Source organism: Protobothrops mucrosquamatus, unplaced genomic scaffold (assembly GCF_001527695.2).
Source record: "Protobothrops mucrosquamatus isolate PMUCROS unplaced genomic scaffold, P.Mucros_1.0 scaffold504, whole genome shotgun sequence".
In the NCBI taxonomy this organism is placed as follows: domain Eukaryota; kingdom Metazoa; phylum Chordata; class Lepidosauria; order Squamata; family Viperidae; genus Protobothrops; species Protobothrops mucrosquamatus.
In genome coordinates this window covers 133,089-161,054 of record NW_015386820.1, presented here as the reverse complement: position 1 = coordinate 161,054, position 27,966 = coordinate 133,089, and the positions used below count along the sequence as shown (strand labels likewise).

At 38.0% G+C, this 27,966-nt stretch overlaps 1 protein-coding gene across 1 annotated transcript; it reads right to left on the bottom strand.

Annotated features, from left to right (window-relative positions):
• Positions 1 to 2,883: 2,883 nt before the first annotated feature.
• LURAP1L (leucine rich adaptor protein 1 like) lies at positions 2,884 to 27,966 on the bottom strand. Its single transcript, XM_015816820.1, has 2 exons — positions 27,691 to 27,966; positions 2,884 to 3,404 (listed from the first exon to the last, which is right to left on the bottom strand). Exons 1-2 carry the CDS (start codon positions 27,964 to 27,966, stop codon positions 3,027 to 3,029), a joined length of 654 nt encoding a protein of 217 aa, XP_015672306.1. The 3' UTR covers positions 2,884 to 3,026.

Sequence of the window (27,966 nt, the reverse complement as noted above, 5' to 3'; positions counted from 1 at the left end):
AATCAGCTCCAACCCCACTGGCAGTTAAAAGGAAGAAACAGCTGCGATCACACACCACTCTTAGAAGCACGAAGCTGAAGACACCAGCCTGAAGATGACGAATGTGACTTCGTCGAAACGTCGCCAAGGTACTTTTAATTCTACGCGGGAGAAAACCCGAATAACTAAAGACCTACATATATATATATATATATATATTCCCTCCTCCTTTCCTTGCTGCCCATTGCCATTGAGCGATTTCAACTGTTGGCCTGTTTCAAATCAGCCAATCACTACTCACCCCTCAAGTTTTACCATCAGCCAATCGGACCTGGGATCAGAGGAGGGTGGGAAAGGGGATGGAGATATATCCCTTTCATCTTCTTTGATGACACATAACCTGGGAGTCTCTGGAAGGTATAGTCGGAAAGTGCAGTGGTGCTGAAATGGCCACAACTTTGTCGAATTTTAATTCCATGGAAATAATGGATCTCAGATTTTGGATGCATTCTTTAAGGTAGCACATTTGAGTACATTGATAAAAAGACTTGTCCTATGATGCAACATTTACCAGCTGAAGGCTACAAATAAACACTGAGAGTTTAACAGTATAGATTTTTATTATAGTTATCTGTGGCTGTAAATATTACCAGGGGCCAACAAATATATATGACACTAGTTCTTGAAAGACTAAAAATAGAAGGAATGACAATCAGTAAAGTGAATGGATAAAATTTTTCTTCCCTGTATCGCTTAAGACAAAAAAGAGACCAAATTCATGCTTTGAGATTAATGGCTAGTTGAAAGTAGCCATTCTGCCACTTTCTCTACTTTTATTTGACAATAAAAGTGGAATTTTACTGTATTGCAAAAGCTATAATAAAAGTAAACACCACTATTATTTTGACAAATTAGCTAGAAGATGATGGTCATATACTATATATGTACTCATGTATATGTCTATCTTCAGATAAGTTGATCCTAAAATTGTTAACTAAAATACCATGAAAATACCATGGATATAAGCTAACCCTCAATTTAAAAAAAAAATAAATTTCACAATTAGCTTATTTTTTATGCTCTTTTGGTTAAAATGCAAGGGTCAATTTATTCATGGTTGGACTTACACATGAATCTATACAGGATGTATGAATAATTTTAAATAGTATTATCATATATATTTGTGGGTAAGTTACTTCTAAAATAGTCAGTTCTCTCATTGGGTGTCAGAAGTAGAAATGAAATCACCTGTGCTCCTAATTCTTTTGCCTTCTTGCCTAGCTGCTCATAACTCCCTTAATTTGTTTTTTAGGCTCTTTTTTGTTGTATTGTTTGTCCCAATGTGAAAGAGGAGAAAGGGATAATAATCAGCAGGCTTGATTATTTGGATAAGCCTCTTGGTCATGTTTGATTTTTGCAACTGGGAAACAACATAACTCCCTTGTTAGGTTGTCTGATGGTCTACAAAGTGCTGATTCTGTTCCTCTCAGAAGTGAGTCACCAATCATCACCACATGCCCTTTTCTTTTGGGGGGACTAATGGACTCTTCCTCTTTGTAACAGACTGAACTACTTTTCTTCCTATCACTGGAATATTTGACGAAAACCCTACTTCAGATGCCTGCTTGCTTTCTTCAAGGGGAAGGATATGAAATTGATTGTTCACTCCAGTGACAGGGACACTTTTTTTCTCCTCCGAGTGATATGTTGCCATTGGTTTTCTTCTAGGGCACCATTTTTCACTGTAATTGATCCTTTCTTGCTGCATTTAACTTGGATATAGACTACTGCCTTTCTGAAAAATTCCTCATTTTCATGGATGAGACTCAGAGTGGTTAGACATGCCTCTAGACCTTGCACCTTCTCCTCCACCAATCTAGAAATCTGATCATGTCTATCCATGGATAAGCTGAATCTAATTTTTTTGGCTGATTTTGGCACCTAAAATTCTTGGTTGCAGATAAGAACATACAATATTCAGACTATCTATCTTGTTACTCAATTAAAACCTACTTTTCTACTCAACTGACTCTACTGACTAACCATGAACAGGACAAATCAAATCTCACCCTTTAAAACTCAATAAATGATGTGTGTGTGTATTTGTTGCTGGAGCACCCGGTCTACCAAGTATAGGATAAATCAGTCTGTTCTGCGTTTCACTCCAATCTAGGAGCATGTTTTGCAGGCAGACGTCACATACTGTGAACACTGTAAATTCATTTTTTTTGTGGCTGACAAAGAGTGGGAGACTAGTATAGCTACTTCAAGCTCTTTAGCTCTCATATATATATATACATACACACACGCACCTACAAACACCTATATATATAAACAGGAGAACATTTTCAACAATGTTCCACCACTTTTACTAGTCCAGCATCAGTAATTACAGACCCATTGAAGTTTCCAAACATCAGAGCTTTCCCATTATCATCAATGAAATATTTTCCTTGACAACTCCCAGCTGAGCTATGAAAAGTTTTATATTTTTAATTATAACCATTCTTCTTTCCCCCAAATCCATTTTACTTTTGAATCTTGGTGTAACTCTGTAAGCTTATGAGGAGGAAAGTTGCATTATTAATCTCTATAAGACACTTTGTAAGCTTCTTTTGGTTGAATGCCCAAAATAAAAAGGGTTTAAATAATAATCACACCTGAAATTATCATCAGCCAACACTAAATCCAATCTTTAGATAATGGAAGTCTTTTATTGTCTGCAAGATGCAGAATTAAGTCAAAGTTCATTCATGCACTTAGGATTGCAGATAAATTTCCTTTATCTTTATTTTTATAAAAAAAGAAGTCAAATGGGATATTATAAAAAAGAGGAGAAAGAAATCACAATAAATTAAAATAACAAAAGGAGGGCAACCATCCAGGAGGAAAGGAAAATAAGATCTAGGAGCAGCAACTGAGAGAGAGGAGCAAATTTAAAGTACATTGTCTTTGCTAAAGGTGCTTTAAAAATGCTTACATCGAATAGCAGCATAGAGGAATCATAAATACAAGTGCACATGTGTCTCTCGTAGATCTTCATTTTATTAACCAAAACAGTAGTACTCATTGGATTCCATCTTGGGATGTTTATGTAGGGGCTGTGAGTCATCTATGAGAGAAGAGTCACTGAACTGGTCCACATCTGAAGGAGTATGCTGGCCAGGGATATCATCCACCAAAGTGTCCAGGTAACTTCCCACTGATATCCCATCCAGTCCATCACTACAGTCTTGCAAGCTGTTGTAGCTGCCTCTCAGGGAGGTCTCCTGGCTCCCCAACAAACTACAGAGGCTGCCACTCAAGCTGCTGCCCCGGCTGGTGATGGTTCCTTTTTCCTCGATTATCCATTTAATGGATTCAATGCTTTCATTGATGATCAGGAGCTGTCGCATTAGCTTGACATCAGCGGCTCGGAGATCAACCTGCAACCACAAGGACAAGCATCCAATTAGACTATTACCAGCATAGAAAAGGGTCACAAGAGAATCCCCGTGGCTCTGTACCCCTGGTATGCATAAAATGTCAAATGTGATACAAGATGCAACATGCTGAATTGTATTAATTAGCCAGTTGAATTCTCATTTAGCACAAGCAAAATGAGGCCAATCTCTCATGCACATTTCATCAGCCTTTGGTTCCTCTGTAATTGCCTGAAAAATATATACTAATAGTTAAAATGCCCACTAAATGCTGGACTGTGCATAAAAATGCACTCCATAAATCTTCATTACAGCTGAATGGGTTGGCAAGAACTGGTTTCAGCATCCTTTCCTATTATTTATTAAGCTACAATGTTGTACATGCTTATTTTGGAAGTAGGTCCCACTAGATTCAGTGGGCTTACTTCAAAATAGGCATCTGCTTTGCATTGCATATTTTTGTTCTGCAGGGCTGCCATAGAGACTACAAAAATAAAATCCAGTAAAATAATTGTTTTGCTTAGGGAAATAGAGATATTATTAGTAAGGCAAACAACTATGGATAGAGACTATTACTTTGCTGGTCCTATCAGATTACTTTTATTTCCTGTTTGTTTTGGATTGGCATCTATATCCCCTGGACTGATAACAGAACCCTTCCCACCCACCCCCCAAAAGCAGCAGACTAATTCTTAAACATAATAATAAATGTTTTGCATATGGATAAAAGCACAGTTGGTAATAACCTAGCTACTGAATCCTTATTATGCATATTTCCTTCAGTACTCTAAGATGATGATATGCATCCAGCAGTAAAGTTTATGTGCAAACAGACTTACAGTTTGTTACTTTCTCACATAGAATGTATATTGAACTTCCCTTCAGTAATAATAGGTGGAAAAATCAATTGTTTATATTTTAGCCTATGCGCATCAAGCTTTTCTGTTCAGTTCTTCCATTTGGGGAATAAAACTTAATTGTTTGATATACATTCATACCTTAACTGAACAGCATACCTAGCGTATATCTCTGTGTAATACAAAACCCAATAACTATGAATTTTGGAAGAAACAGTATATTGTCCAGGAAATAGATAGCTCTTTCCTCTCAAACAATTAATTTTAGTTACTTTACCAAACATTACCTGATAATTTGTGCCATTTAGCATACTAAATATGAATATGTATGCACTTATTTTTACTGATTAAAATAAAATGGAGGGCTTTAATTAAAATAAGAGACATTGAAAAACATTGGATCTCAAGTGAGAACATAAATACACAGAGCACTGGCATACAGTGTATATGCATATATCTATGTGTATTTATACAAAATTAACAGTCAACCTCTTTGTTACCCAGCTAATCCAGAGTAGTCAAATTGGATCCAACAGTCTCCGTAGACTTGCTGATAGCTAAAGTGGACATTTTTTGGGGATGGAAGGTTTTAAATGGGGAAAATGAATAGTATGTATTGTGTAGTGTAGACTTTTATCCACCACTCTTAAGCCCTTTGTTTTTTGATATACGCATATAACATCTGCATTATTAGCTCACAATAAGCTGGGGAAAAAATCCAGACTCTGAGGAAGTGAGTTCTTTATCTTGTTTTTGGCACATTTCCTTTTTTGCATATAATTCTTTCCATGATTGTTCTCCCCACCCATTCAAAATCTCAATTCTGTCCAAATATACTCCTTTACACATTGCCTTCTTTTTCAAATGATTATTCTGGTGGTTGTTTCCTGACCACCAACCAAAGAACTGGTGCATTCTTCTTCCTCTACAATTCTCACATCTGTTCCATTCTCCTCCATTCATCTTCATTTCTGCATTTTAAGAACCCTCTGTAACTATTCCCCCCCTCATTTTTCACACTCCATCTTCAACCTCTGAAATCACCCATCTTCATTCTTTTCTTTTTCATGATCCAACATTTTCATCCTTTCCTGGAAGACCTTGCCTCTTTTATAATTCAATCCTTAGGCTATATCATAAACATATATACCTAAGACAGGGATAGGCAATCTTGGCTCTTTTATGACTTGTGGACTTCAACTCCCAGAATTCCTGAGACAGCATGGCTGGCTCAGGAATTCTGGGAGTTGAAGTCCACAAATCATAAAAGAGCCAAGGTTGCCTACCCCCTCTCCTAAGAGGAAGATCCATTAAATGCACAGTGGTAAGCAGCCATCAAGGGATACAATCTGGTACAGATTTATAGGAAAGTTATGACTTGGCAGACTGGACACTGGTATTTATATTAGGAGTGAGACACCTATATCATTCCCTCTTCTTTCTTCCAGTCCAGAAAGTTATTATTTAATCCATTCTGTAAGTAAATCCATTCTGTATGAGCTGTGGTGGCGCAGTGGTTAAAATGCAGTATTGCAGGCTAACTCACTGCCGACTGCCAGCAGTTCGATCCTGACTGGGTCAAGGTTGACTCAAGCTTTCCATCCTTCCGAGATCAGTAAAATGAGGACCCAGATTGTTGGGGGCAATATGTTGACATGGTAAACCATTTAAAGAGGGCTGTAAAGCACTGTGAAGTGATATATAAGTCTAAGTGCTACTGGTATTGCTAAAAGGGACATTGCCTTTTATGAGTCTATCATGTTTTAAAAAAACAAACAAAAATCCTTCATAATATGTCACACAGATAAACAAACTGGACGAACCTCAGAAACATCTTTGGGAATTGTTATAAAGACTAGCAACAGTTATAGTCATATCCTGTTCTCACTCAGGAGTTAGCATTTGAGTAGAAATTTTGAAAAGCCATTATTTCAAACATTCCTTTAGTATTTCTGGTTTTAATTTGCTATGGCTTTTCCTGTACAGTACAATAGTGCATGCACCACTTCAAATCATGAAATAATTTCAGTTGTGTTGTAATAGGAACTCTTAACTACTATTCTAAACTGTCATTATTGCAAAAATGCAATGTTATTATAATGAAAGACTTAGGTACAATATCTATACTCATCCTTCTTAAACAGCGAAGAGCAAATTGTGAACTTATTATCATCAAGCAGCCAAACCCAAAGGGCTCTCATTATAACATTAGAAAACTGCCGTTGGTATATTAGAGTAACAGGTAAATATCACAAGAATTTTTCCAAACATCAAATGAGTGGTAATAAAAACATTAATTAATTAGGAAGTATGACCATATAAATATCCCTATAGAATACTTACACCAACATTTTACAACTCCCACTGACCTTGCAATGTGATAAAAAGTATACAGAACCTAACCCTAATCTGTGGCTGTTCAGATGTTCGTAAATTACAACTCTCAGCATCTCATTTTTAGCTATGGCAGCTGATGGTTGTGGTTAAATTCATCAATACATTTCATAGCAATTTTCCAGTGCTGTACAATATTTTTTTTTACTACTTTGCATGGTTTAATTTGCTCCAGTAAGTTGTAGGTTGGAGCCAATATTGTGCAAAGTATCAATACTCTATTCCCTGAACATCTTATTCAGGTTTTCAGTTATCTAAAATTTAATCATGTTTTAGTCTTACACTTTAAGCCAGCTTCTGAATGTTTCAGACCAGAAACATTTTTTCAACAAATAAAATAGAGGCTAAATTACTTACAAAACTGCTCACATCAGAGCAACTGTAATTTTTACTTTTGTTTTTGCGTATGTTTAGCCCTACTCTGCATATACTGTACCTAGCAAAATCACTTGTAAATATATGGTCTTATGTTACATGTAAATGTAAAAGCTGTTAAAAAGATAAACATGCCTATATTCCCAATGCAATTGGCCCATTTCATTCTAGCAGACACACAGAAATCCTGGCATTACAACTAAGCTACTGAAAACAACTAAATCAATGCATTCTATTCTGCATGTGGCTTGAGATACATATGTTTGCTGTCTTTCCTGTACGAAAAAGCAGGATATTGATGATTATAATTATTTTTTCCTGTCTTTCAAAACTAATGTAAGAATCTGCAAACCACATAGAAGGACTCTAAACATGCAAATGTCCTCATACTTGTCTCATTACCCATTATTCTTGAGTGCCATAAAGAAGCAACATGGTACACTTTCCTGGGCTTCTGGTGTTGTATGAGGTATGTCTTTCGTACCATCAGTGTTTAGAAGGAATACAATATGGATTTAAATATCTATGTAACCCAAACCTTTGTTGTTATGACAAATGCCATGATATGGTGATTAACTTGGGAATGGGAAAACCCAAGTTGAAACCCTCGTTCCCACAAGTGCTGACTAAGTGATGAAGTGCTGAATGACTCTCCTAGCTTAATTTGCAAAGTTGTTGTGAGAATAAAATAATGAGTAAGAATATGTGTATTGTCTTAAACTCTTGAAGGAAAGGAGAATAGGGATGAATGAATGAATGAAAGGGAAAGAAAGAGAGAGAGAGAGAGAGAGGGAGAGACAAAGAAAGAAAGAAAAAGAAAGAAAAAGAAAGAAAAAAGAAAGAAAAAAGAAAGAAAGAAAGAAAGAAAGAAAGAATATAGCACAAGATGATCCTATCTCAACAGAACCTCCAAGATCTAACCTATTTGTAGTCACCAGGTGCAGAAATGCCCATTTAGGCATAACTCATAATACTTGATACTTCAAACTGTAAAAAAAGTGCTTGTTTCAGTCAGAATTCATTTCCCAGTGGTGAATCATTATATTAAACTACTGAGAAAACAGATGGTTTCTTTTAATGCATAACTGGAAAACATATTTAATGCTACCTTATACTCTTTATTCTTAATCGATTGTTACTTTATATTTACATCTGTAAAATGTTCATAGAATTATTTGAGACAGAAATCTTTAATGCTACCATTATAACCAGGTTGAAAACATATTAACAAATTCCCTAAAGTTTATGTGGGTTATTTTTTAAAAAAACCCACAGCATTCTTTTTTGCCAGCCCATAAATTATTGGTCAGCACCAAATCTATTTTAATGGAAACAAAAGCCCAATTATAGATTCCTATTAAATAGGGTGGATGATAATTGATGATTTTTTAAAAAAATAAAAAAATCATATTTTTTATTTAAATCAGATTTTTTTTAATTTTTATCAAATTTATTTTAATAAAATGCTTTTGGAGTAAAAATCTATCTAAATATAGTTTTCTATTTAATATACATTAATAATTTAGTTCATTCAGCATGAAATGGAGCTTGGTTATGTAGCATGAGGTTGTATATTCTGCAATATTTACATTTTTGGTAAACTCATTCAATGAATCCAAGCTCTGCAAGCTGAGATAACCTGCACTGCATCGATGCATTTACACAATTTCACAGTAACCATGAGATAAAACAACCATTGTTTTGCAAATCTATGTACACTACAAGCTGTGCGATTGTTTGAAGAGAAATGCATCTGTACCAGGCTCTAAGTTTTTTTAATTAAATAAAAGAATTTGAGTAGTTCTCCAACTATATGTGATTAATCTATTAACCTAAAATCGGTTCTGATATCGCTGTTTTACTAACCTGACAGCTTATTATTCTGAATAGGAAACCTTCATTTTGTTTGCAAATAATAATATTAAAGATTCTAACTACCAGCAAGAATGAGTCCTTACATTTAAAGAGCACCTGTCATTTCAGATCCATCATGGCAGTGCCTGTTAGTAGGCATCCACTCACCTGCTGCCTGTCACGTCCCTCACCTTGTTGTGTCACTGCCACATCACCAGCCATCACATTAAAGTGAATGGAACTGTCGGTGAGTCAACAGCAGGTCAGAGGAGGAGCCGCTGCGGGACAGAGATGACAGTTGCTCTTTAAAAATTCTGATTTAAATCGACTTGATTTAAATCAAATCCACCCTGCTATTAAATAAACATAATTTAGTTACATTATTATTTATAAAGACAAAGCCCATTTTCAAGGCATATCCACAATTAGGTTGCATAAATTATAAGATGAACCAAACAAGTTAAATCCCTTTGAAATCCTATTTACTTCATGCAGTGAATACGCTAAATATAACATTTGTTTCATTTTGCAATTTAAATTCACTGGTTTTTAATTGATTAAAATTGATTATTCTCATTTGTTTGACTATTTTAAGGTTGAATATGTAAATATATTTATATAACTGAAGAACTGACTTCCCATTTTTATATGTGGTTTTATTATACAGTAAGATATACATTCTTTAACAACTTACAAAACCATAGCATCTGCAGAATAACTAAGACAAAAAGGAACATTTGTACCACACAGCGGTAAACGAATTTTCAGATACAAATTTCATGAGCCAAGAAAAGCAGTTAGCTGATTCATCAATAATGCAACAGCACACTCTTGAAAAACACTTAGAGATAAATTGCAATTTAATTTGCACTGGACCTTACTAGCACTTACTAGTTCTTGATATGTCATTAGAAGCAACAGAATACTAAAGACTTGAATATGTGAAATGATAAGGCTACATTTACATATGTATGTATGTATGTATGTATGTATGTATGTATGTATGTATGTATGTATATTCTAAGGTATTCCTTAGCATGATGGATATGCGCATAGCCTCAAATTCTTTGATCTTCAGTTTCAATAGATTCATTAATCCATTATATATTGGTTTGCAATTCAATCCTTGTTCTCTTCATATGAGCAAATCACTTCAACTGCAGCTTTTTGTTCATTCATTCCACATTTATTTCATTTCCAACCATTTATTCCTTATACCTCCTGTTTTTATCCTATATACTTTGTAAGAATCCATTTCCACTTTTTCTGTTTCTCCTTATACATCCAATGTCTACATAACAAAAAGGACTTCACATTTGCTTGATCTCTTTTAATCATTGTGTGTTCTCTTTGCAATTATCCTTTTCTTTGTATATTCGTTATCTTTCTCGCACTCTTATTTTTTTGCATCAATCATTCTCTTATGCATTTTTTTCTTACCCACTGCATTTTTCATTTCATTTTTCATTTCATTCACTTCTGTGGCACTCTGTAATGTAAATCTTTTTATTTTGTTCCAAGGAAAATCCACATATACAGGTACTTGTCTTATGTTCACAAATCTTTATAAATTATAAATCCTTTTATTCTAGACAAAAACTCAAAATAAAAATAATGTTTATTTACAGTTGCCTTAAAAACAGATTAAAAGCTCTAAAATAGATTATAGTACAAATGCAAAGGTATTGGGAGCTGACCATACATCCATCTTTGTCTCAAAACTACAAAACAGAAGGAAAACTATTGATTTAAACATGTAAGATTTACCTAGATTTACATCTTGAATGGTAAAATGTCCTTAACAAAATACTGTCCTGAAATATTAGCACAAGATCCTCTATATATTTTAACAGTAAGAATGAAAGACATGTAAATTGTAAATCTTCCACTACTGTAATAGATTAACTGGCACTTAACACTGAAATTAATGTTCTTTATTTCTGCTGAGATGTGACACACATACAGAAGAATGAAGTTATATTCATCAAATGCAGTGCTTTTTTTGTCATAGAATGCACCGGAACAGAGTTCCGGCACCTTTTTTTGACGGATTTTCCAAATTTTAAAAGTAACTTTTGAAAATTTGATGTTTGGTCCACATGGACTTGAATCACCCTGTCGAGCATAGCAGATCGGCAGCAAAATCATTAAAACGATGCATGCTGGCTGCTTGTGTGTCGAGTCTGATGCATGCGTACTTCATCCGCACTGGTTGTGATGGCGCTGCTTGGCTTGTGGCACTGCTCGGCTTGTGATTGGTCGTGTGGTCGTGTGCTGAGTGCTTACTGCAGGCAATGACTGTTATGTTTTGTTACACAACTGATGTGTGTGGGTGTGTGTACATGATTAACTACACGAGAAAGGTAAATAATCGTTGGTGAATTGAAAATCTTTTTTTAATTTTTAGTGTAAACTTTACTATGAACATTTGCCTTAAATACAATAAATTAAATTTATGTTAAGAACTGAATATATTATTTTTTAATAAAAGATTAACAAGATGTTAGTTCCGGCACCCTTTTTCTTACAAAAAAAGCACTGATCAAATGTATTTCAGTTGCAAGTCAGGCACAGACAGAAGAATGTTCTGACAAAATCAACATAGTAATTTATATTAACTAAGCATATCCAGCCATGATCCTACTAACTGATATAACACAACACCAAGCGTGTATAAAGTGTTTATTTGTGTGTTGTGAGGGCGGGACATCTGTAAAATGTTTCAAACTTAATTCTGAAATAACTGTGTGAGAGAACCTGCTCAGGGACTTTGAAGTAATTGCTACTGATAGAAATGATTTCAGAAACAATCAAGGACTGATTCTACTAGCTGATGAACTTGTATGTGCCTTGTTTTACTTGTTCAAATTCTGGAACAGAATCTATTATCACAATTAAAGGCAACAAGCCACCTTAGGGAATACAAGAAAGGCAGATCATGTAATGTAAACCTATTTTCCAGTACCCTACTAGACACCTTATTGCCAAAACTGTCTGGAGCAGCGTTTCTCAACTTTAGTGCTTTTAAGAAGTGTGGACCTCAACTCTCAGAATTCTCTAACTAGCATGAAGTCCATTCCTCTTAAAAAGGACAATGGTTGAGAAACACTGGTTTGGATCATTCTTTTTGCTAATGGTAGGATTATCCACTTGATCTCTTTGCTCATATGAACTGGTCTTGTTATCCTCTTCCATCTCCTCCTGTCACCATTTCCCGCCTTTTTTTTTTGGCCAATTCTGCTTGATTTCTCTTATTTCTCCCACATTTCAGAAGACCATTCTACCATGACACGTCCACTTTTAGCAGAGATCACAGCAGCAAAAGAATACAAACGTCTCATGTCTCTGTATACAGGAAGAAAAGCAATGCTGATGTAGATATTTCAGCATTCTCTCTCACACACTATTTCATAGGCTTCTCCTGCATGTTTCTACAAAAGCCAGAAACATCATCCGCAACAAAACACATTTTACAATCTTGCAAAACCCTTTATTCAGGAGCTCAAATATAAGATGAAGATTATGATCTTCAGCGTGACTGATTAAGATAAGTAAGGACCTAATTGCGCTAGGGATATTAGTGATAAGCAGGAATTGCTTCTACCTTGAATGGTTTTGTATTGTAATGACATAATAACATGTAATATGACATTAAAGTAGATGTGCCACAATGAAAGGATATTATTGAACCTAAAAAAAATTCTTTTTCCCTTTCATGGATACAGGGATGGATAAAGTCAAGTAGATTGGGACTCTCACATCTATCCTGAGTTTCTATAGATGTGCCAGAGGCAACACTTAGAGCCCTCTCTGTGGGCACGTGTGCCATGTCCCAGAGATAGCAACCGTCCCTCTTCAACCAACCACCCGCTAACTTGCTGAGGTCTCACGTGGCCATCTTTACTGGCCTCACATGCTCTCCTTTTCCCTGGCATGACCCACTGCATTGCCTCCTCAGCTGTCAGCCGGCTGTCCAGCTCAGAGGTGGCTTCTCTGAACTGCTAGCGGTGGGCTGCGGAGCCCCAGAGTATGCCAGTTGAGGGGCCGGCAGGCTGTGGCTGCTGACGGACACTGTTGCCCCCATGCGCTCGCTGGCCTCTCTGTACGGGGGCTGATGGTGTCAGGCAGCAGCCACTCCGGCCCCTGCCTCACCTTGCCCTGCGACAATGGCACCCCCGCCCTCCTCGCCTTGCCTCACCTCACCCTGCAGGACAAGCCTCCTGCCCACCGCTCCACTGCCAGAGACCCCCTGGATCTCCCCCAACCCTGCCCACCCCCCACAGGCATCCCTCCCCATGAGCAACTTTGAGGTGACCACTCCCACCTTGGCCACACCCACCCAGTCTGCCATAACCACCACAGCCACGCCCACCCAGTGGGCCACGCCCACCTGGCACCCAGCGATAAATAAGTGGGTTTTGGGTTGCAGTTTGGGCACTTGGTCTCTAAAAGGTTTGCCATCACTATTTTAGGTGGTCCACATTTCTCATCGGAAGGAAGCAAACACTGTGATTAGAAAATTCCTGCCACATTAAGAGAAAGTATGAAGTGATTAATTATCATATAGCTTTTGAATAAATATTTTTCTTTTCTAATGTTTTTTATATATTTAATATAATTTATATATATATATTATAAGTTTATTATTGTATGTTAGAGTTAAAGTATGTTAATTTTGTTTGTATTATGAATGGATAGCTTATTTTAGACTTGGGATGTTATGTATTTATCCCTGTACTCAGTTCTGGGAAGTCCGGGGGGGGAGGGGGGAAGGGGATGAAGGGGTAGAATTATATAAAATTTGGTGTATTTATAAATATAATGTAAATGTTTGTCTTTAAGAAGAGGAGATGATCGGCTAGTACCCCTAAACTGCATCCGAGGTGGTGGAAAAGAAGATGATGGGATGTGTAGGATAGTTGGAAAGGAGGAAAGAGGAGAGGTCGTGGTTAAGAGGGGGAGGAAGGAAGAGGGAAGTAGGTAGGAAGGTTGAGGGAGTGTGGATGCAGGGGGGGGGACCGCTGGTTATTTCTGAATATTTACTGAGTAGGCTTTTTTATGTGTTTGTTTTTCTAATGAAACATACTATATTTGTATTATTTGTCCATATGTTTATTTGAAAAATTAATAAAATTTGTAAAAAAAAAGAAAAAAGAAAAAAAGAAAAAAAAAGAAAATTCCTGCCACAAACTTACTGATCTGATAAAACAAATGTAAACATTTAGGTCAATGCCGAGTGATGCCAGAGCAGGGAGGAAAATTAGAAAATTTTAGAACACATGCTACATATTGAACAAGACTGCGTAATATAAAGTCAAGGGAGAGACTTTAAAAGTGTACATTATCCAGAGGAGTAAGAGAAAGAAGAAGATGAGGAGGAGAAGGAAAAGGAGTAGGAGGAACATCTTAGCACTGCACATTCTTTTGTAATAAAAACAGACAGAGACATGTCTATAGATATAAATGTATGCAGACTAATAACATATGATTGACAACATATTAACCGTGAGGAAAACCATTTTTTGTTTGTACTCGAATTTGGGTAGATACATGAGGATTCTGAGTTACCAATTCCTCTTAAACTAATTGGTTCATAGCCTGATCTTTTGGATTTTTGATCACGGAATATTGGGTCAGGAGAAATCTTACAAGTAAGATTTTAAAATATAAGGTTTTTTTTTTAAGGCATACCACCCTTTTCTAACCTGTCCCCTTTCAAAGACATGGCTGAAGATAATGGGAGCTGCAGTCTAACCTATTTAATACCCCAGCTGAATGCAACATTTGTCTGGCCTTGACTACATTTGGAAACTAAACAGGATTGGGCTTCTTTAGTATTCGGAATGGAAGATCATCAGGCAATTCTAGGTCTATAGGATGGATTGGGAAATTTAAAAAAAAAAATCCAGAAAGACCTTGAATTCGAAACCTTGAATGCAAATCAATTCTTATTAATGCTGAAAAAAATTACATGGTAAGTTCATGAAATGATCAGGAACTGGGATTTAGTTGAAGAACATCCCTTTTTAAAAACCTCCAGAGTGGCCAATTTTGGAGTAGTAGATGTAATGTATACCACCCCTTTGTTATTGTTTTGTGGGGAGGCTTATTTCTAGAACACATGGCTCAGCAGCACCTACTAATCTTGTATGAACTTGGAAGCTAAGTTAAACTGGGCTTGGTTAGTAGCTGGATGGGAAATTACCAGGCTACGGGCTACAATAACCTTGAAATATATAAGGGCATATCATTCATATAGGGTTGGTCTATGAAATCACCAAGTCTTGAATTCAATTTGGTGACTTGAATAGACTGATAGTACATATGGAAATAGTAGTAAAATTACTTGGAAATTTTGAACTTAAAAAACATTTTGAAAGCTGCTGGGAAGTAAATAGTTCTGTTGCTGAAGAATCAGCAAAAACTTGCAATCAAATAGTCAAAATAATATCTTTTTAATAAATTTTCTGAAATTGCCCTAGACCTTTCTCAGTTGTACAAGCTTGGATCATTGTTATTCCAACAACAATAAGATGTAGCTGATAACATTCTCTTATGTTTGTTCCTATACCTGAAAAGCATTTTACTTCTACACAGCTATACCTCTTCTGCACTTAATACAGCTCTACTTTCCTGTTGCACAATAGGGTGAAATATCTGGCCATAAAAATAAGACACACTTTTCTGAATATGTGGTAGCTTCTGAGCATCCTCTTTCCTACAAGTGGGATATACACATACAGCTATACTGTATAAATTTTATATCCATCTGTATGGATATCATATGTATTCTTGGTCTTGATATACATACAAGGGGTTTGGGATCTGATACTGAGAGCACTAAACTGTAACCTAAGGGCTATATAAGTATGACATGTTTGCAAAGAATTAATCATAGCAACTGTATTCAAATAAGTTGTTCTACAGCAGGGATAGAGTACTTCTGTACTTTAAAAATAGTTGGTTACCAATCCCCACAGCTTATCCTACAGTATATGATATTTGGGAAGGAAACAAAGGAATCATAGTTGAATATTAGAAGGATGCTTCAAATGTCTTCAGCTTCTGATTGACAGGTTACTTGGTTGTCTGCTTAGAATGATCTTGGATGGATAAGCGATGGTGCATATACATTCTGAGGTTCCAATTTTTTTCCAACTATGGGGCACTTTTCTATCCTACCCATCCCCATTTTGTCTCATTGACATTCACAGGCAAAAAATGTTGTTTGGCAGAATATATGTTAGGCCTCTGTCTGAGTTTCACTATGGCATGAAAAAAGTTGTACATGACAGGTTCACGTGGAAGGTATCACTGTCCTCTCCTGGAAATTTCTGGCAGCCCCCTTCCAAACTGGTAAAAATAATGTGCTGTGACAACAAAAATATTGTCCATCCAAGTTTAAATCTTTTTTCTTTAAATTCAACTATCAACTTGGCCAAATGTGTAGCTGACAGATTTCCTGAATGTTTGGCCCGTACTAAAGACCATGTCAAATAGTACCCACTTACATTCAGTCTAAATTTATCTAAATATTATTTTCCTAGTGTGTATTGAAAATGTGTAACTTGACAACAATAAACTTACAAGAGTAAAGTAATCTGCTGATTACATTGTTTGGAGCTTAACTTGCCAGCACATGAAAACCAAAACTATCCTTTTCCTTTCCTTGAATAAATAGCAATTAAAGCATGTAGAGGAAATGTTCATATATCTAGCAAATGCATAATTGCTGGCTATGAACTACTAAGCGCTCTCTCCTAAACTGAGTTTTAGATATAAAAATAGATAGTGGAGATTTTTAAGGGAAAGGGGGACGAGAACAATAATATTTGCTATGGTATATTTACATTTAACATTTATTGTTCCCATCAAAGTATATATCCACCAAGTATTGAAAGTGCAGGCAATAAATGGGATAGCTAGTTTTACATTATTAGCTTAAAATTCTGTGCATTAAAAATAAATACGCATGATTTTATGCTGAGCCCAGAAAAATTCATTTCCTTACAAAAAGAGAAGCAATATGAGAATTGTAGGCTGAAGCTGTTCTATCATCAAGGATATAGTTTGGCAAGGAGTATGCATAAAGTTTGCAATGTATGGATGTGAAAGTTGGACCATAAGAAAGGCTGAGCGTCAAAGAATTGAGGCCTTTGAACTATATGCTGGAGAAGACTCCTGCGAGTCCCTTGGATTGCAAGGCATTCAAACTGGTCAGTCCTAGAAGAGATCAACCCCGACTGCTCTTTAGAAGGCCAGATCCTGAAGTTGAAACTCAAATACTTTGGTCACCTAATGAGAAGGAAGGAGTCACTGGAGAAGAGCCTAATGCTGGGAAAGACTGAGGGCAATAGAAGAAGGGGACGACAGAGAATGAGGTGGCTGGATGGAGTCACTGAAGCAGTAGGCGTGAACTTAAATGGATTCCAGAAGATGGCAGAGGACAGGAAGACCTGGAGGAACGTTGTCCATGGGGTCGCGATGGGTCGGACATGACTTCGCAATTAACAACAACAACAACAATGCATAAAGAACATTAATTAAGTAATAGTACAGTATTAGATTGTTTTCAAAGCCTTCAATGTCAACAGGCAAATTAGAAGCTTGCTGCTTAAGATTTTTATCAACCCCTCCTGTGTATATTCCCCAGCTACAGAAGCATTGTTGGTTGATACTATCCCTGAAGTCTTTTTCATAGTAGCATCCTGATTGTGAAACTCCTTCCTGAGATGAAATTGGCTCTTTTATGTGTTTTAGAGAGCAAAGTTTGCTTTGCTTTGTTAGATTTTATTTTAACAATGCCCCGAGATTGCTTATCTTATTCTATGCATCATTAGATTGCACAGTAAACTATTACTAATGGAAGAGAGTATATGTAGCTTGGGGTTGAGTCTTTGATGCTCTCTGAGCTCGGTTGTTTGGTTTCATTACCCAACTAAGTAACATAGTGCAGAGGTCCCCAACCTTTTGGGCACCAGGGATCGGTTCCATGGAGAGAGGTTTTTCCACGGACCGGAGAGTGTAAGGTTTTATGTGCTGCCTGCATCTCACGGATGGGGCTTTGCTTGTTTGTGCAGACCGGTTGCTGGCATGCCATGGCCCAGTACCGGTCCATAGACTGGGGGTTGGGGACACCTGACATAGTGCACTGATGACGTTCTTTAGTGGGGTAATGAAATGTCTGCAAGCAAACAAGTCCAGAGAGCACCAAGGATTCCACTGTAACAGTATCAGATTGTTTAAAAAAAACTTCAGGGTCAACAGGGAAATTAGAAGCTTATTCCTGAAGATATTTATCAGACCCCTTGTATATATTCACCAGCCACAAAAGCGTTGTTGGTTGATACTATCCCTGAAATTAGTTTTTTATGTGTTTTAGCAAGCAAAGATTGCTTTGCTTTGTTAGATTTTTATTTTAACAATGCCCCGAGATTGTTTATCTTATTCTATAGTATTCTTTGTAATATATATCTTAGGTTGGGTTTTATGAATGATACTGCAACAGAGTTCATTGTTACTATACAATGAATGCTGTGAATAGTTGAATGGTATTTATATTGCATATTATTTTAAGCACCTGTTAGGAAAGAGTCCATATAAGGAAGCCAATCAAAATTTCTACGAAACAGAGTTACAGTATCTGGCAGTTTTCCTAAACCTGGTATACCCCCAGTATTATATTATATTATATTATTACAGTATATTATATTGATTTATTGCTGAAACTCCCCAAATTCTCAACAAATATGTTGCCCTGGAGCATGGCTGCCTCAGGAATTCTGGGAGTTGAAGTCCACGAGTCATAAAAGAGCCAAGGTTGCCTACCCCTGCCACCTGAAGGAAAGAAAAAAGCACATGTCCTTCACATTTCTTTATTTAATATACCTCTCGGTTCTTTTAGAAGTGATACTAGCCAGTATATCTGCCACCTATGTTTCTTCTTTTACCTATTAACATCACAGCCCTTACCTAGGTTATATTTTGTTCCCTAATAGCTTTCTTGCCATACTGCATCCAGTTTTGGTCACCACAATGTAAAAAAGATGTTGAGACTCTAGAAAGAGTACAGAGAAGAGCAACAAAGATGATTAGGGGACTGGAGGCTAAAGCATATAGGGAAAGGCTGCTGGAATTGGGTATGTCTAGTTTAATGAAGAGAAGGACGAGGGGGGACATGACAGCAGTGTTCCAATATCTCAGGGGCTGCCACAAAGAAGAGGGAGTCAAGCTATTCTCCAAAGCGCCTGAAGGCAGGACAAGAAGCAACAGATGGAAACTAATCAAGGAGAAAAGCAACCTAGAACTAAGGAGAAACTTCCTGACACTTAGAACAATTAACCAGTGGAACAACTTGCCTCCAGAAGTGGTGAATGCTCCAACACTGGAAGTTTTTAAGAAGAGACTGGATAGCCATTTGTCTGAAATGGTATAGGGTTTCCTGCCTGAGCAGGGGGTTGGACTAGATGACCTCCAAGATCCCTTCCAACTTTATTATTATTATTATTATTATTATTATTATTATTATTATTATTATTATTATTATTATTATTATTATTATTATTATTATTATTATTATTATCATTGACTATCTTGCAATCCCCACCAAGTATCAAATAACTCGAGAAGGCAGACCCTGAGAAAACCTCAAATAATTTAAGCTGGAAGTAATAATCAAAGTCTGTACTCCCCCCCCCCACTTTGCTAATAGTACATCTGCTCTACTTTTCTTCCATCTCAGACCCACCTTTTTCGCACACAATACATACACAGGAGAGAAAAGCAGAATCATAGATTTGTAGGAAATCGTTCACATCGTCATGTTCAGTACAAATATATCCAATATATACCACATTCCACTTCTGCAGCACCACTTTTCCTACAGCCCTGATAATAGAGAAGAAGGGACAGTCCTGAGTCAGCTTCAACTCCTGATAATTATATGGACATAATTATGCAAAGCAAAGGTATGGAAGTGATTTGCCATTTGTCTTCTTCTAAGAAGTTATTCAAGTTCAACTCAAAAGTCTAGATTAGAATTCAGTCTACCTTTGGTGGCCTCTCATCCAAGTACTAACCAGGCCAAATCCTTCTTAGCTTCCAAGTTGTTCAATAAGCAAGCTAAAGCGGTATACAGTAGTTATAGAGCTAGTTTGTTCTAGTGGTTAAGGCACCAGATTAGAAACCAGGAGGCTGTGAGTTCTAGTCCTGCCTTAGGCATGAAAGTTTTGGATGACTTTGGGCCAGTCATTCTCTCTCTCAGCCCAACACAGTTCACAGGGTTGCTGTTGTGGGGAAATAGGAAGGAAAAAAGTATTAGATAGGCTTGCAACATTATTTATAAAAAGTAATAAAAGTGGGATTTTAAAAAACCCTTAAAAATAAAAGCTCAGAAAATGTTAGCTAGGTGCTACTACCAGGCAAAAATAAGAAAAAAAATATTGTATTCTTGATGATTTCATAAGCAAGATGATGTGATTCTTTTGGTAACAGTATAGAAAGTATTGTATTGTTTTCTTGTGGAATGCTTTTTCAAGCAACAAGATTGGTTTGATATCCAAGTATTACTATTGCCTTGCTTATTTTGTTAAGATCAGACAATATTGGTGGTGCTGCCATCTAGCTAGGTAAGAAATATACCTCCTTAAAGAATGAAAGTAAGTCAGTAGAAAGAAATGATCCCCCTTCAATTTTAAATTTCCATTACCTGCAATCTCCTGAATAGACTTTAGCTATGAAAATAGCCATGGTTGCAGTATAATTTGCTTGTTCTTACAAGCGCCTTGCCTGGCAGGGAATCAAGTATAGTATATTAAAAAGGGGACCACACAGATTGATTCCAGCCAGTAATGGACTTGATGCCATTGCTGACTGCCTCTTCTCAAAAAGCCACATTATGTCAAATTTATTTCCAGATGAATATCCCTGCTTCCACAATTACCCTAATCATTTAAATACCTATTTTCCTGGTGGAGATTGCATAAATTGTGTTATTCAGCTTGTCATTATTAGGGCTTTCAGGCCATGGGTCAGAGGAAAATAGTACTATAAACTGACCAAACAGCTGAATACTGCATACATATTTCATTAAACTGGCCAATTTATTGATAAATATTGAAGGGCCAGGGGGGCCCTTAGGTTGTCTATACTTATTTTACCTTGTCATGCTGATTAAATTTAATAACTTGACATCAGGTGCTCTGGCTTCCCACTCTTGCTATCATAAACCAACATCCAGAGCTCTTGCAAGAACATGAGTGAGAGGCTAGACGAGGAGACCTGAACTCATTGGTAGCTCCACACTGCAATGAACAAGGACATGCATTCAATTTTGCAGCTACTACAATTGTTGGCTGAGCAGGGACAAAAATAGCCAGAGAAATAATTGAAGCTTGGGAAACAGGCACCCTGGGTCAGTCAACAGGAGCGCTGATTTACTTATTAGGTACTTAGGAGCTGAGAGTGCAGTGGCACAAGGAAACAACAATCAACGACTTAATACCCAGCCACCAACACCCTAATTAACAGCTAAAAGCTATACATAACCAGGCACCATACAAGCACAATTGGTATAATAGTCCAGTGCACGTATTCTGAAGAGAGAGAAATTCCCTGATGATGAACTCCAGCATGAACCCAAAAGCTTGGAAGAATAAACCTGTGGTCCTGGCGACCGACTCAGATTGGATCCTGTTGCACAAGTGTCTGGGATGATTGTGTTCCAGCAAAAATTTGAGAATGTTGAGTGCTGTTGCCAATCCTACTGTATATCTTCCTAAGATAAAGAGCTTTTTTTAAAAAATGAAAGCTGAAAATGTCAAGGAGCAAAGTAAAATGACTTGAGAAGGCCAAGCCAATTGCTATACTGTGATAGCAGCCATTGATCTTCTTTTAGCCTCTGATTCCTTTGTGTAACAGATGCTAAGCTGAAGAGAGTTGAAGGGAAAGTATCAATGCAACCAGAAGGTTGTTATCTTCAAAAGAACTCAAGTTTCTTTACAGGAGAACTATTAGCAGAAATATCTGAAATATCTGATTTAGTCAGTAAGTACCTATTCTATAGCAGAGATCCCCAACCTTTTGGGCACCAAAGACCACTTCCGTGGAGAGAGGTTTTTCCGCGGACTGGAGGGTGCATGGTTTTGTGTGCTGCCTGCATCCCACCAATGGGACTTTGCTTGCTTTTGCGGACTGGTTGCTGGCATGCCACGGCCTGGTACTGGTCCACGGACCTGGGGTTGGGACCCCTGATCTATAGGATAGGAGGAAAGGTGTCTTTTCAAGAGAATAAAATCTTAACATCCTGGCTATCGACAAGCTCTAAGTCCAGTGGGCCAGATCAAAGATTTGTGAGAGAAGACATTCTCACAATGTACTTGATCATTCCACTTGGAAGGCATGTTTCTCAAGACTTTGAATGTTTCACTAAGAAAATGAGAAAACTAATTTTGAAGTAAAAACATGTTTTAATAATACTCCTTATTTTTTTCCTTTCATTTAAGATATTGACCATAAATCTTAATTTGCTATATCAAATTGCACACGGTTTATTTCATCATATCTAGCATGAGTGTGTTACTGTAAATCCTCAGTCAGGATTCAGATCTGGGTATGGGACAGAAACGGCGTTGGTTGCACTTTTAGATGACCTCTGGTGTGGGTAGGATGGGTGTACTACATCCACCTTTTCCCTACTTGACCTCTCAGGGGCTTTCAATACCATCAACTAATCAATCTGAATCATCTCAAAGAATTGGGGGGTGGGTTGCATGATGTCCACCCCCTTCCTTCAAAGCTGATTCCAGTTGGTGTTGATCAGGAAGAGAGATCCCATCTTCAGCTCCAGGATTTGGTGCTTTCTCTTCTCCTCTTTAACATCTACATGAGGCCCTGTGTAAGGTCATCTGTCACTATGGGGTAAGGCAGAGGTCTTCAAACTTGGCCACTTTAAGACTTGTGGACTTCAACTCCCAGAATTCCACAGCCAGCATGGCTGGCTGGGGAATTCTGGGAGTTGAAGTCCACAAGTCTTAAAGTGGCCAAGTGTGAGGACCCCTGGGGCAAGGTATCATCAGTATGCTGATGATAATAATATATCTCCACCCATAACAATTTAAGTGATGCCATGAATGTCTTGCTCTAGTATCTGGAAGTTGTGAAGAGATGGGAAATAACAGGCTTCAGCTGAATCCTGGCAAGTGAGTAGCTTGGGTTGTGGGCCCACCGGCTCCAGGCTTTGCCATCTTTGTTGCTGGATGGGATTGCATTATCCCAGATTGACCCAGTGCACAATCTGAGGGTCTTCCTAGACTCATAACTCCTTTTCACAAAGCAGGCAGTAACCATGGCTAGGAAGGCCTTTGCATAGCTTTATCTGGTGCACTGGTTGTGCTCTTTGCTGCATCAGCAAGCTCTATTTATAGTCACCCATACCCTGGTCACCTCCATATTGAACTACTGCAATGAGCTCTACATGGGGCTGCCCTTGAAGAATATCCAGAAGCTTTAGTGGGTAAAGAATGCAGACAGTTATGTATACATATTATATTTCTGCTTCACAAACTGCTGTAGCTGTCAGTTTGCTTCCAGGTCCAATTCAAGGTGCTGGTTTTAAATGTTAAAGCCTTTCATGGCATGGGACTGGGTTATGTGCTTTATGGAGCATTCTTCCCCTCAAAATCAGATTGGCTCCATCCTTTTTGATAATTTGTAAAGCTCTGAAGTTACAATTTGCTACTTGTTCAGATGGTTCCATTGTTCAGGTGGCCATTTTAAACCTCCCTCTCTTGTGGTTTCTATCTGTCATTATTATCATATGCATTAATATGGTTTTTCATATTGTATGTTTTCATTTTTTTGTGTTTTTATCTGATGGTGGTTCACCACTAAGAGTCACCTTTGGTGAGATGGCAGATTATATAATCTGACAAATAAACAAAAGGAGTCTCAATGTTTTTCAATATTTAATTGCAGTGAGGTCTGGAAATCTATTTTCACAAAGAGAAGGCGATGAAAATAGCAGCAAGGCCTTTCATTGCCTTTTCACCAAAAGTTGTATTCTTTGTGAACTTTCGTCCAAAATTCTTTTGGCCTGTTTTCCCAGCTGTTTCAATTTGACATCTGAGATGATATCTGCCAACATCTCTTCATTATTGGACAAGCTACTTGTACAGCTAGAATATGGTGGTAAGAAAAATTGAATCCCAGAAAGGTTTACAAAACACCTTCTAGTTGTTCTGGAAATCCTGTCATGTTGAAAAAACACCACAATATGTGGTGGACAACCTCATGCTGTATTCCCTTGGGATAATCTGTAGGAGGATGCTTGTCAACAAAGGTGGGGCTGAAACACATGGATGAGACCAATTATTGTCTCTTTTTCAAATATTCCTTTTTTATGTCTTTCATATCTTCTTCCTTTATTCTTCCTCCCAGTGTAGAAGTGACTGGACTGCAAGGAATATAAATCCTTCCATTTCCCATCATCCAATCAGAGCTGAAAAAGCTTCCTGGATGAAAAGCGAAACGTCTTCAAAGAAAAACAAGAAAGTCCAGTTGCCTCTTGAAAAAGCACCTTTGGGACAACCATGACCTGAATGACTGAGAATCTCCATAGATACCTAGTTGGGTAATGAAACCTCTGCAAACAAACAACCAAGCTTAGGGAGCACCAAGCATTCTACTATATTTCACATTCAAGAAAGTTTAACTATCTATACTTTTAAGACTTACTTCTGATATTGCACTTCCCTACAAACTCCCATTTATTGGATTTGTTAGACAAAAACAAAAGAAGAAAAAAAATCTAATACGGAGATAGGACACAATGAGAAGAAAGTTGAGGACAGAAATCTCAAATCAACATTGTGGTCCTGGTCTCTCAGAATTTTCAAAAGAATCTAGCCCTGTCATCTAAAAAATAGAGGGATCATTGAAGTGAATTTAGTCCTAGTATTTCTTACAAGTTCCCAAATTAAATATCTCTGATGAATATATGTCCACCTATCCAGGATCTGTGTGAAAAAAGGCAGTAGTGTAAAGGAACCCTAGTCCTTTCCTAAGTAACAGCTATAAGATAGTAAAATGGAACAGCTCAAACTCTACTCACGTTCACATTATACAGTATAACTTCTGTAAATATGAAATGTATCTTCAAAAGGATATGTCTGGGAACCATGTAATGCTACTTTGGCAACTGCTTCCCTGGTACTGCCACTTGACAGCTATGATTGCATCTCAAGACGAAGAACAGCAGTTGCTGAATGTGTCTTTAGAGTAGAGCAGGTGCCTCAGATGCAGTCTTTAGATGCTCTTTTTAGCAGCACACGGACAAACAGATTTACCAACATAGTAATCCTTGAATTATCTGAACAAGGAGAGATGGCCTGGCTAAACCACATGCACGGAACGTCACTAATTTATCTTCCTTGGCATCTAAACCATAGGTCAAGGGTGGTAAGTTTCAGCACATTCAATTTCATTTTTTCCATCTTTGCAAAAAGGGCAAAGGAGATCAGGAGAGTGCCGTTGGGATGGGCATGATGGTCAGCAACTAATTTAAGGAAGGAGCAGTCGGAACAGGCCAAGGCTCTAAATTAATTTACCAACAGTCTTTGTAGCAAGACTTTCCTTTTCTTTTGAATGCTGCTATTGCTGTCTGTAATTTTTAGAGTTTGCTGAACCTGATAATAATAATAATAATGACAAATTTGGAAGGGACCTTGGAGGTCATCTAGTCCAACCCCCTGCTCAGGCAGGAAACCCTATACCATTTCGGACAATGGCTGTCCAGTCTCTTCTTAAAAACTTCCAGTGTTGGCGCATTCACCGCTTCTGGAGGCAGGTTGTTCCACTGGTTAATTGTTCTGACTGTCAGGAAGTTTCTCCTTAGTTCTAGGTTGCTTCTCTCCTTGATTAGCTTCCATCCGTTGCTTCTTGTCCTGCCTTCAGGTGCTTTGGAAAATAGCTTGACTCCCTCTTCTTTGTGGCAGCCCCTGAGATATTGGAACACTGCTATCATGTCCCCCCTCGTCCTTCTCTTCAATTAGACTAGACATACCCAATTCCAGCAGCCTTTCCCTATATGTTTTAGCCTCCAGTCCCCTGATCATCTTTGTTGCTCTTCTCTGTACTCTTTCTAGAGTCTCAACATCTTTTTTACATCGTGGTGATAGTGGAGACTGAGAAGGAATCCCCATCTAAAACTTTGATATTATAAATGGGGACTGCATGGCCCTATTATGTGGTTGGCTGTTTTGAATTTCATAGAAAAAAAGCGGGACTGTACATCTTGAATAGTTCTGAAAAAATATATAATTTGCTTCAAAACAATACTATGTGAAATGAATTACTAGCGTGAGGCAGTTTTTCCATGTTTGTTTGCTTTGTGGATAGAGTTAAAAGGAGAAGATGTGCATGTAATGGGTGCTCTAAGATTATGTATTGCAATTCTATTTTTCCTAACAAAAATATATACCCTTTACTGTATGTACCATGAAATATTTAAATCAATATATAGAACTATGGGTCTAAGATTATGAACAATACACTAAGTACAACGATTGATTGATATAGTTAAATTTCTTGGGTTCAAGAACCCTAGGATGTACATGGTTCCAGCGGGTCAATTGCATATACTCTGCATGTGCCCAGTGGCATCTTTCCTTACAGTGACATAAAAATGTTATAGGAACTAGCCATGGTCCTGAGAAAAAATTCAGGGTACAAGTTAAAGCTTTGAAAGAATCCCAAGGAATGGAGTGGTGTGCATTAAGGAGAGAAACAACTGAATTTTAAGCAAAGATGAATCCATGTGGTAGACAGCCCTTCAGCTAGGAAATGTTTAATTTATCAAAATAATCCTCCTGTATTTGTGACTCCTGACTAAGTAAGATCAGAAATTTGTAAACACTTCATTAGGAAGTATTCCTTATTTTCAAGTTATTTAATTAATAAAGGAGTGACTTCTTTTTAAAATTACAGAGGGCTCAGTACTTTATTGGCTACAGAGAGAAAACAGAATTCAAATACTTACAAGTTGGACGTTTACTCTGGTAACTTGTAACACGCAAGAGAAATTGCTCACACAAGCACACCCACAGTTGGGTTACAGCCCGCCTTCCAGTCTTTTAAAGCAAGACTGGACACATGGCAGTAGAAAGAATATGTGCTCTGGGTCCATATGAAACAACATGACCATTACCCACATTTTGAATTCAGTCCATCAGTTTACCTGGACCTGTTTTGAGGACAGGTGATTGAGGAAAAAGGGTAACTAAGGAAACTCACCTAAAACATACTCTCAGAGGAGTTAAGAAGGAAGGAGGCATACAACACATTGCTAAAGTATCTCAATAAAGTATTCTTGTTTTGAAAGCTGGGTCTCAGCTTCAGATTTCCCCACCTAATACTTAATCCCAGGATCCCAAGGGAGTGACGAAAATTCTGCCTTTCTTTTCCCCGCACTTGTACCACGCTCAGAAACACTTTTTACGTCACTGCATTTCAAATCACAACACAGGCACACACGCAGACACAAACACACAATTCTGCCCTGCTTTAAATAGCCCTAATCATCTCTGGGCCCATCTGGCGTCCTTGGCCTCCCTCCAAAGTTTATTCTCGCTCTCAATTTCTCTTGGAGAAGGGGCCAAAGCCATTCCCCGGCCCCTGCCTTTGATGGTCCCCCCTAAGAAAAACCCCGGCCAAATCGAGGAGCAGCGCTCCAAACGGAGGAGTAGCGCACAATGGTCAGATCCGGCGCTGCTTGCCTTGTTAATGGCAAGGCAAGGGCTGGGAAGAATACTCACCATTTCTTGTCTGAGAAGGTGAAGTTTGGTCTCCAGTCTTTCCAGCGCGCTGGAGCCGTCGCCGCCGCCGCCGCCATCGACCATGGCGGCTCGGGGGGGCCGAGCAGCGGAGAAGCCGGCGATGCCAGGCCCTCCGCCGGGCTGCTCCCGGTCCTTTTCCCTGTCGCGGGTGACGGCGGGCTCCTCCCCGCGCAAGGAGCGCGCCAGGCTCTCGGGGACTTTGCGCCCCAGCTTTAGCTCGACGTCCCGCAGGTCGGGCAAAGCGCAATCGTCCAT